Source organism: Synchiropus splendidus, chromosome 2 (genome assembly GCF_027744825.2).
Source record: "Synchiropus splendidus isolate RoL2022-P1 chromosome 2, RoL_Sspl_1.0, whole genome shotgun sequence".
NCBI classification, from domain to species: Eukaryota; Metazoa; Chordata; class Actinopteri; order Syngnathiformes; family Callionymidae; genus Synchiropus; species Synchiropus splendidus.
The window spans coordinates 20,383,664-20,395,257 of record NC_071335.1 but is presented as its reverse complement, the minus strand read 5'-3'; the positions used below and the strand labels follow the sequence as shown (position 1 = coordinate 20,395,257).

The window sequence follows — 11,594 nt, the reverse complement described above, 5'->3', positions numbered from 1 at the left end:
AGGTACTGCCATCCACTGTCCACTGGATCCCATGTATTTACCACAAGACAAATTGCTAAAATACGCAAAAATAAAACGAGACAATCCCTTAATTGCCCCACAATGGAATATTGAATTAAAAAAGTGACAACTGAATCTGAGTCATTTTGACTAAATCTTTAGGCATGTAAATCTCCTTTGCCACTGACCCACTATGCAGGTGCTAGCCTGTTTGTCCTCTTTTCTTTTTTAAAGTGGTTTCACAGATTTTTTTCTTGACATTGCTGTTCCACTTACCGGCTTGTTGAAGATGCTACTCTTGTCCACTAACCTATGCAGGTCCTGACTTCAACATGTTTTATTGGTGAGATAGTTTTTGGGCCCTAACAATGATGCCATTTTGAAGTATTCATTGCTCTTCCTAGCTGCATAAAATACTTGGTGGCCCGGATTCGGCCCTCAGGCCTTGAGTTTGTCAAATAAAACAGCTGTTAGAGAATGGATAAATGTGAAGAAAGTCGAGGCAAATTCTGTATGGGGATTGAGCAAGAAGAGAGGAGTGAAGCTCTCATGAAGAGCCATCAGAACTGAAGTGAAGTTGTCTTGAAAGACTTCATTTATTAGATGCATTTACACCTGACGATTAGGAAAACACAATGCGGAATATCCTGCACAGTCAATGAACTTTGCTCCAGGTTCACATTTACAATTCTTTCTGACCCGCACACTCACTGACTAACACAGCACACCCACAAAAGAGACTGTGTTCAATGTTTGAGTTCCTTTTATGCCTCGCCTGGCACCTCAGGGAGTGATACCTTTCCCTGACTACTCCACCCTGTGTGTGTGTGTGTGTGTGTAAGCATGCCTGCACCTGCCATATGAAAGACTACTTGAGATCCAGGCGGTGCTCTCCGCGTACTATGTGCGAGGAGAACTCGTAGCGGTCCCTGCTGCGGTGGCCACACACATTGCACTCCAGGGGGTCGCGAAAGCCGTGGCAGCCCATGTGGATGGTGAACATGACGTAGTCAAGGAAGATCACCCGGCAGTGGCTGCACGGGAAAACTGCCCCTTGCAATCCCCCCACCTCTCCCCGCGAGGCCTCCATGAAGGGCAGCGGCAGGTGCTGGTTTTGGGATTGAGGGAGTCCATTCTGATGGTTCACACCTCCTAAGAGGTTACCTAGACTGTACAGCACGGGCTGGGATCCATTGGCACGGAACGACTCCATGCTGAGGTGCGGCTGGGCCCCGTGAAGTCCCATCTTGTGGCCATTGGTCATGTGATGGATGTCGTTCTGATTCATGTAAACTCTGTGCGAAGATATCGAGTCGCTGTTGACGCCTGAGAGGACGGACGGCTGATGCTGGGCGTCTGGGAGAGGTGAGTTGGGTTCGTTCACATCGCCCTGCTGGGCCGGCGGCTTGTTAAAGCTCAGGTCCAGACACACGCTGTTGTCACCTGGACACCAAAGAGGTCTGACAATCTTCATCATTCAAAAAACTCAGCAGCAGCTATACAGCAGGAGAGCAGCTGGAGGCACGAGAGGACAAGAAGACGGAGAGGAAGCAAAAAATGCAGCTGCATCTCAAAACGACAGACAGAGAGGCACCTGCTCACGTTTCTCGCCTCCAACCTCTTCTTTTTGTCACTGCGGTCACACCATACTTCTCTTTTCCACATGTGGTTTTCAAATTGAAAGATCACTTCATCTGTCAAGCCGACAGACGCACAAGGCCCCTGTCATTGACTCATTTTGGTAATATCTGAGTGGGTCGGCTGTTAACACTAAAACCTTGTCAGTGTCACCTTGTGCTCTGTCTTGGTTTTGCTCACATACCTATGAACATGTGAAGAGCATGAAGCGGCAGCTCAGCACTCCTGGCAAGCTACACACAAACGGCGCACAGATAACATGTAAGACACAATCAAAGGAGAGGCACGTGGCATGCAGATGTTAGCATTTTGGTTTGATCTCACCTGTGAACTTCTGAGGCATGGTGCTCTTGCGTTTGGCCACGTTGCTGGCGAGCTTGTCGAGGAGCAGGGCACGCTCGGATCCCATGTGAGCCCTGGATGCGTGGCCGAGGTCTGCGCGAGAGCGACAGCCTGAAGCAGAGCGATCCAACCAGGCGACAGGCGTCAAGCTGAGAAACTGACAACCCCATCAGATGCTTGGTAATAAGCGTCTGATCAGCCCTCACTTCCTTCAAGCGGGGAAGCACTTCCCTGACGCTATCAGTCAGAACCTCACGACATCTTCTGACCACAGACCACTACACCCTTAGTTTTGCAACATACCCGTCACCGTGGGTTGGCATTTCTGCAGCCGGCTGAATTTGGACGCCGGCAGAACCACAGCAGCTGGAGTCGTACCAGCCGTAATGACAGGGTGAAGGCGGTGAACTCATTACTTTAATGAGGCAATGAAGTCGACTGAGCAAACAATAACAGTTTTATATGCTGCCCTGCTGGGAGCGAAGCTGTCATTGTGGCAAGGGTACAAGCGGAGGGGAGGTCTCCTTTAGTGCCCAATGTGGACCCATGACTCTCACCTGGCTCAGGGGCGGCTTTGCACTGCATGTAGACGTGGCACCTGTCTCGGTGCTCCTCCAGGGAGCTGCGCTGCTTGTAGCTGCGGCTGCAGTGGTTGCATTTGAAGGGCTTCTCAACTGGAAGACATGAGCGAGAGATCATTAACAATTATAAGTAGGACAAAAAATCTCTTTGAATTCATGGGAGTTTGTGTCCGAGTATTTGAGGCACTGCGGAAAAGTGACCATTTCAGGACTGTGATTGGCTGAAATGCTATTTCCAGCAGCATGTAATGAACGGGAAGAAAACAGTGCTTGACATGTTGCATGTTGCAGAGGATTATTCCCAAAATGATGACGAAAATGTTGCTTTGACAAACTAAATAAACACACTATGAGGTGTGGGGCAGTGCCCCTTATTGATCTATTAATAGCAGTGACTGCGCAGCTGTGAAGACAGTGGTATCGCCTTTTTCTGAGACAGAATTGAGAAAAGAACCACACAGACACTGAGAAGCATCGGTGGTAACTGCATTACATATTTTAAGGAGAAGCCCGACCACCAAACACACCGCCGTCACAGGTGTTTCTGCATCATGGTGTGAGAGTGAGGACTCAGCTCGTACCAGAGTGTGTGCGCAGGTGTCCACTCAGGGCATCCCGTCGACGGCAGGCGTAGCTGCACATGGGACACTTGAAGGGTTTCTCACCAGAGTGCAGCTTGATGTGGCGGAGCAGGTTTCCCTTCTGAGTAAAGGAGGCGCCGCATTGAGAGCAGTGGAACGGTCTCTCACCTGCATGTCAGAATCTGCGTGTTATTTAAACTCTTGTGCAGAAACTGAAATTTCAACTTTTCATTGAAGTCACACGTGTCAAAGTCATGGTCCGGGGGCCAAATGTAGCTCAACAAAGCATTTCATGTGCGCATGTACGTATTGCTGGCGCAAAATTGAACTGAATTCTAATTTTTAGAGCACCAAACCAAAATCGCCTCCAGTGCACTTTTATATAAGGGCTCACATTCAATTAACATTAAAGGATCTGTTTTCTATTGAGTGGAAATGTGTGAACAATGTAACTGGAGTCTATGCATTTTGACTCGGCCCCTTAAGTTATTGAGTTTAACAGCTCTGATTTAAATCTGAGGAAGAAGAATGATGTTCAGCTCACAGGTTGACTCTCCATTATTGTGAAATAACATTGCATAAATCCTCCAATTTACATTGTATTTCATTTCATTCATCCAAATACTGACATTGTGGCATGACTGGCGCAGATTTGGACCCTAAACCTTGACCACCACTAACTTAATTGTAGACATAGCCGAGTGACTCATGTGCTGTATTAATAAAGGACGTAAAAGTATTCATTCATTGATATTGATGTTATTTATTCATTCTCTTTGGTCCACGTCTCATGTTGTCAAAACAACGTCCCATACTTGTTAACTGCAACTGTTAACTGCCCATTAGTGAGGCACTATAGGGAAGGGTTCCGTTTGTAGCATCCAGCACAGGTTTTGCGGTACGTTAAAACGTTTTTTAACGCGTTTTGCTCTGCGTTAAATTGTGTTGGCAATACTTTCGAACGAGACAGCCCAGTCAAAAATGTTTCAATCACACTGGCAGTTCTGAGCTGCCGTACCAAAAAATTTTGAATTGCAAGTCAAAAATAACCAGAGATTTTGGTCCCTTGAGTGCAAATGATGGAGAACCTTTTTTGTTTAAAGTACACAGAATGTCTTTAGCACCAGGGTGAGTGGCAGCTAAGCAGTCACAGGATGACCTATCATGTGATGTGACAGCTATTTCCAGGTCTTTGATTTCATCCTCATTTGATCAACATTCCTAATTGAAATTCTTCATGTGTTATTAGTATTCACAGACTTAGTCTTCTTCAAACTTCAAACCGTAAACCATACCATCTTGGCAAACCCAAGTGAGACAGTGTTCTCAGTTTAAAAAAAAAAGACAAGAAAAAAAAACTTGTTCCTGGTATGAGCGTGACTTGCAGAAAAGACAAAATCAATCACCATCTTTAAAACGGGAACATCCTTGCTGATAGCCAGAAGCTTAAATACTCTATCTTAACGGCTCAGACCACAAGAGAACCAGACGTAACCAGTTCCCATGTCGAAAACCCTATCCTTATTTGACTTCATCTCGCTGTTGCTTATCTGCACCCTTCTAGAGGAGCCAGTTTACACGTCTTCCCTTTCCCTCCTGTGCATTATAACTATGAAGAAAAACATTTCACCTTACTAGTATTCTTTTTCAGTAGTAAACACTTAAACTTCACAATGTATGAGATGAATTCCTTTCATTCCGTCCCATTGTTTGCATGTCATGATTATCTCATATTATTATAGTATTAAGACGGGCTCCTAAAACAACATGCATATGGAATTGTACTCTGAATACGGTTCTATTTAGAGTAGCATTGCACCAAAGCCGAAAAAATTCCAGACATATTATTATGAAAATTGAGGCTCACCATCCGGACCCAGGATTCCTTATGAAGGACTCACTATTTTTTGGGTTTCTGCTTCTGTCGGCTGTCAGCTAGTTGCCATTGGAGGATGCTGCACGACATCTTACGCATGGAAAAGATCGAGTCTCAGTGTTTTGTGTTTTTGAAGGTAAGTCGCTAAGCTAACAGCAGCCTCTTGTAACTGTGCTGCCATGCGGAGCACTTAAACAGACATGTTTATTGTGTTGGTATTTTGTCTTCTAGCATCAAATCCTTGTGAGCAGTGACAGCTGTCGGTCAGTGAGGAAGAAAGCAGAACCGTTACTTGGTTTTGGATTTGTAGCAGTTTTAGAGACACAATAGAGTTGGAGGATTAGTTGCTCTCAAAAATATGTTTACGTAGAGAGTCTGAGCCACACAAATCCTTACACATATCATATGTTACAGATGATTGTTTGTGTCTGAGTCCATTAATAAGACAAGCAATAAATGAGTAAATTGTCATCAAGCACTGAAAGTCTATCTCCTCACTTTCTGAGTTAAGATCTTAATGAATTGTATGAGAAGTGAGTAACCGACAGAGTTACGCAACTCAGGATGCAGAATGACTGTAGATCAGTATCTCCGATCAGCTATAGCGTCTTCTTTTGTGTGATAAACAAAAAAGGGGACATTTCACAACCTCAATGGCATGGACACAAAAATGATCAGAAACACTCGAGAGGAACCTGCTATCTGCCAGCGATCTTCACAGAGCAGGGATTGCGTAACTTTTGTGTTTAAGGTCATGTGTTTTGGGCTGGGTTCCTGTGCTTACCAGTGTGGCTGCGTTTGTGCACCAGCAGAACGTTGATGCTGACGCAGGACAAGCCACAGACATCACACTTGAGTTTGCCTGCAGGTGACATGCGAGGAGGCATCGCGTCGAGCATGTAGAGGTTTTCCGAGCCTGTGGTGTGAGCATCGGGCAGGACGGGGTCGCTGTAGCAAGGATACAGATTCTGAGGCTCACCCCCTTCGTCTTCATCCCTCTCCTCCTCCATCCTCTCGTCTTCGTCCAGTTCATCCTCGCTGCCGCCCTCTCTTTCCGCTACCTCAAGAGTTTCCTTCTCATCTGTGTTGCTCATCTCTTGATTTTCAGTCTCCTCAAGCTCATCCTTTATTGTTACTGTAGAGAGCAACACAAACAGAATCAATGGATGGTGAAGAAACTCAGTCAAAGAAGTACAGATCATGGACATTAAACCAGCGCCACCAAAGCTCCCCACAAGAAGGATGCATGGATTTAAAAAAAAAAAACACTTCTATGAAACCTCACATACTTTATAGACCGAAAGCGCCACCTCCTGAGCTCAGAAAATGGACACTGTTTCATGAAGCGTCATCATTAAGAGAGCAAATGTATAGACCATAGTCTATATAGTCTCACTGCAGGTTTGTAGCGTGTTGGAAAATATATTTGTAACAGGATCGGTTTGGGCATGAATATATTGAAATACATTATACTGATACATAACTAAATAGTAGTAGTAATGCATAAGTATAATAATAGTAATACATATAGAATAATAATACACACACACACATATATATATATATATATATATATATATATATATATATATATATATATATATATATATATTAATAAAAAGAGTCGTGTATAAGAATTTTCTGCACCAAAAAATTGCTGAATAGACCACAACGAGCTTGGTTAAAAGGACCAGCACAGGCTGACTTTGGAACAGAAGGAAAACAAATGTGGAGTAAGGCTCTGTTCTGAGAAATTCACTGCAATTCACAAGGGAACTTTATAGTATCCAATTAACCTAGTGAGCATGTCTTTGGGAGGAAATCGGAGTAGCCAGAGAAAACCCACAAAGGCACAGGGAGGACATACAAACTCCACCCAACTCTCCAGAGCAGGATTCGATCCATGAACCTTCTTGCAGAGAGGCAGCAGTGTTAACCACTACCCCACTGTGCCGCCCACAAAATAAACAAATAAATAATAATAAAATACAGGATGATAATACTTCTGTCCTTGCCTTTAGAGTGGGGGTCTGTGGGTGGAGCACACACAACTGTATCTATCAGAAAGACAAGCACTGTTGGTGATGTATAGAGCTACAGAGAGATAAGAGGAAACTTAACAAGCACTATATGAGCTTATGCCTGTTGAAGAGGAGCCAAGAAGAATAGGGAACCTCTGCCAACCGTATGTGAGAACCACACTGTGACAAATGAACACACTGAAAATAGGAGTAAAATGTGGAACTCCCCATCAACAGAAATGAAAACCTGACTGAGGGCATTGAAGAAAACGTGTTGTACCCATACATCTTCAAGTATAAATCATGACGGACTCTTGGCCCGTGGCAGATCTGGGGGTGGTGGCTGCTACTGGGAAGTGCTGCTTATCAAGTTCACTATGCTCAGCAATGCTACAAAGTAACTGAGTCACGGTTCATTACAACTTGACACGTGGTCATGACTGAATGAATGTTGCACTACATGGTTCTTTGACTCAACCAACGTTATTACCTGCCAGTTTGCTAGGTGGATCCCCTCCAGGTGTATTCTGGGTGTCAAGTTCCCGGTCATTTGCCCGACGCCTGCCACTGGGTTGATTGGTTTCGACACTGACTAATAGCATTGTGTATGTAAACTGTGAATGGCTTTATGCGCATGGTCCTAGCAGGGAAGTGCTGTGACACCTCAGGTTAATTTAAAATATAAAAAAACGCAACAAATATGAGGCTCAGAATAAATTCTGTGAATTGTTTGAACAGTTCAATCCACCTTTAGTACATGCAAGGTGGGAGTCCTTCATATATGAATGCACTCTCATGTGAAACCAAAGGTGTCAAATCGGAATATCGGTTTCTCCATCAGAGCTGTTTGCAGACAAAGAGTTTGGTCAAAGAATGGTAAACAGGTATGATTAGTGGCCGATTTATCGGCACCGATATGGGTCATCATGATCAGCCGATCAAATATAAGCCAATTTTACTGATTTATTTATTTTAATAAGATGCTGTTTATGCTTATACATGATGTGAAATGTTATTACTCTTTGAAATGTCCCATTATGATATAAAAATGACACACGACTTGTGTGTAGACCCGCCCGCAGAACAGACCTGCAGCTACAGACATTAGAGCCAGCCAGGTATGATGGCGGTAGTAAGGCAACACACACTCCGTCAAGAAAAATGACCTGCAGCCGAAGAGTCGCTGCGCTGAATTCCGCTGGCGAAACCAATGCTCCTGGTGTTTATTGTCGAGCAGCCCAGTTCTGTCATTGAAGGCCGTAGGTGCGCTAGCAGCAGCTAATAGCTCACCCAGACCCCAGATACTCTCTGGACATGTAGTTGATGAAAAGAGGAGCGGTCTGTCAAGTTATAAGGCAACATTTAGCTATTAACAAGTAACGTTTACCTTGTGGGTTTGATCTGTTTGTTGTTCATTGAAAATGGAATAAAACATTTTATATTAAGCACTTTGCCTTTTTTATTGTTTTTTTTTTTGCTTTAAATGTTGCAATGTTTTCTACACGGTGTTGTTCAGTAAAATTGTAATTTATTAGGTTTGTGTAATTAATTAAATAAAAAAAATATGACTTTTGTGTGCGATTTAGTTGAGGACAAAAAATTGGTTTGCCTGTTCGCCTGACTTTGAAATAGAAACGGCAATCGGTATTGGCCAAAAACATGGCGATCCGTGCGTAGCTATGTATGACGTCTTTACGTTGTAATCCACTTTACAAATAGGTTGCACGTGTGAAGTATATGAACAAAATGTTCCACGCAGAAAGATCAACTTGTTTTCATCACACTGACCACAAGTCTACGTAAACACTGCGTGTAGGATCTGCAGTATCACCAAAAAAAGTGTTGACACCAAACGAAGATACTAGGTGAGTGCAACCAACCCGCAGCATTCGGGCTCCATCCAGAAACCACAGTGTGGTCTTTGTCAGACAGCAAGATGCTCTGAGACTGTGGAAAGCAGTCACAGGTGCCGTGCATGCAGTGAGTGGCCTAATATGCAGAGTCCAGGGTTCCGGAGCGCAAAACCACAGGCTCTGAATCAGCAGCACAACCAAGTGTTAAAGGCAAGGAAGACGAGGCGCAGGCAGAAGTGAGATGGTGCTCTAGTTCATGATAAAAGTTGCCAAATTTAGGACAAACAAAGGTCTGGCCGTGAGATATATAACACCTTGGTGTTCTTGAAAAAAAGTGGGTGCCAAGCTGCGCATAAAAAATAACGACTAAAAGGAAAAACAAGCAAAGGACAAATTTCCAATTCTGGAGTGTCGGTAGTATCTGCTGATAGATGCTATACAATATACGATACCATATGAATCAGAGAGAACAAACTAAAATACAATAACAGAGAAAAGTCTCTGAGCTTTAAAGCACAGCGTCATCTAGGAAAACTTAATCGCACTTAAGTACCACCTAATTTAAGAGTGTTTTAAATCTTTCGAGGCCATGAATAAAATAAAATTGTTACAAATCAAAACATTATGAATTCCAATTTTCCCCCTACAGTTTGTAGGATGCTGTCAATGCATAAAACAACAATGTTAATAACATATTAAACAATGTGGAATGGATTGCAGCTATTGACGAATGGGCTCCTGTGATTCCAAAGAGGCAGGATGCAACTTTGAACTCTTACAAAGTTGCTTATTCTTTGTCATATTTGCAGGCATCTGGATAAAACAGCTCACACTTGAAGAATTGCACCCTCCATATATACATGTATGCCGAAGACATTGCCATCAAAAGTAACAATTGATATTGAATAACTGACTGAAGCATGAGTATCAGAGTCGTTCACACGTGTTTTTGTTTTTGGGAGCAAGTTTGGCGGCATCCTACTTTTCGTATCGCTGTATGACTGTTCATCCTGCTCGTCGTCCTCCTCCAGTGGTTTCACATCTGCACCGTTTGTCCACATTTCTGCAAAACAACATGCACCATCACACTCCTACTCAGGGAAAACATCAGGCAGCAGCCCGTACCTGGACTCTTGGGGGATTCAGTCCCTGAATACTCCTCACCGTTCATGCTGCAACAAAAGAACAAGGTGGTCAACAACGTTCAGTCAGACTTGTCCTCTTGTGACCGAAAGCCAAATAAAGTGTTGCATCTCACGCCCATCTCACAGTTCTTCAAACAGCAGAGAATCAGTTTGAGAAGCTCATGGTTGACTGATGGACCCTGTCGCTCTGCATGAAGCCCCATGTACACTGCACATGCATTTCCTGTCTCTAAAAGGGCTTTTTTTCTTGCCATTTCACACAGACATATTTCCATTACAAAGACGTTTAGTAACTCGTCTAAAATCATAGGAATAAGAATATTTTTGCAGCTGCTTTTTAAGAGTCAGATTAGTTTCGATGTCTAGTTTAAAACAGGCAGGTAACATATAAATAAACAACATGTTGTGATCATTTATGAATGTAAAGTGAAAAACAATGAGAGTAAGTTATTTACCTTTTTCACCAAGGAAATGACCCTCTCCAATTACTGGACCTTCTGTGAATATGGAATAGCAGTCACTGCTGAGCTTTTGAATTTTCCTTAAAGGAACAGGAACTCATTTCAAGTGAGGAGGAGCAACAGCGATGATGCTTGCACATATTAGCATACCTTCAATTGACTTCATATCGTCGTCACGTCACAGATCTGTATTTGAAAATGCGACATCAATGAGAAAGGAGGGAAAAATATATATGATATATAACTATTAAACACTAAACCAGATCACGTCTTCGCCAGCTGCGCGTTGGTTATGATTTATAGTGGAAGCACTCCCTCTGGTGACCGAACAAGAAAGCTACCCGCCAATGATTTGGCGGGAAACTCCATTTCAGTACTGTAGATGGTCAATATAATTAATAAGCTTTGACCCTTCCACTGCATCATGGCACAACAAATGACAACGAGTCAATTTACATGTACACATTTAGGTGTGATGTCAGCACATCGTCGTGGGAATGCATATTATAAAGCTAATAAAACGGTTGGATATATATATATATATATATATATATATATATATATATATATATATATATATATATATATATATATATATATATATATATATATATATATATATATATATATATATATATATATATATGTCCTACACAAATATATGATCATGGCGTCAGACAAAAAGGAGCTGGAACTACTCTAATCATGCAGTTCCAAAGTTCAAAGATACATTGTGGGAGTCTGTTGCGACTGACCGCAGGCTCTTTCCCAATATGATCAATTCTAAATTCCGACTCCAGGAGTTGGAGGAGCATGCAGATTTCGTGATAGGAAAAGATATGCTTTCCAGACAGTGGCGAGCGGTGGGGAAAAGTCCAGGGGGCGCTGAGCCAGTGTCACATTCAAACACATACAGTTTAGTGACAGAATATCAACACAACTTCATGTGCCACACATCTCTGGTGCCATGTGACCATTTGATGTCTGTGATTGGCTGAGCTACTGTGCTGATGGGCATTTGGCCCAGTGCCCCACAAGCAGTTAAACAGACAGCTGTTTCCTTCAAAATACAGTGATTTATATTTTACTTGTTGTA

The 11,594-nt window shown here is 43.0% G+C and overlaps 1 protein-coding gene across 6 annotated transcripts; it reads right to left on the bottom strand.

The window, feature by feature from the left end:
• Positions 1-595: 595 nt before the first annotated feature.
• Positions 596-10,800, bottom strand: LOC128755013 (DNA-binding protein Ikaros-like). Of its 6 annotated transcripts, none has more exons than XM_053858136.1 (10): positions 10,759-10,800; positions 10,649-10,684; positions 10,493-10,534; positions 10,018-10,064; positions 9,875-9,955; positions 5,803-6,153; positions 3,143-3,310; positions 2,538-2,654; positions 1,963-2,073; positions 596-1,443 (listed from the first exon to the last, which is right to left on the bottom strand). In XM_053858136.1, the coding sequence occupies exons 4-10, from the start codon at positions 10,061-10,063 to the stop codon at positions 869-871; spliced, it is 1,449 nt and encodes a 482-aa protein (XP_053714111.1). In that variant the 5' UTR covers position 10,064; positions 10,493-10,534; positions 10,649-10,684; positions 10,759-10,800; the 3' UTR covers positions 596-868. The 6 variants fall into 6 exon arrangements, with proteins under 6 accessions (XP_053714111.1, XP_053714113.1, XP_053714115.1 ...); XM_053858138.1 differs by having other exon boundaries at positions 5,803-5,934; positions 5,998-6,153; positions 10,649-10,794; XM_053858140.1 differs by having other exon boundaries at positions 5,803-5,880; positions 5,998-6,153; positions 10,649-10,794.
• Between the last annotated feature and the right edge of the window lie 794 nt (positions 10,801-11,594).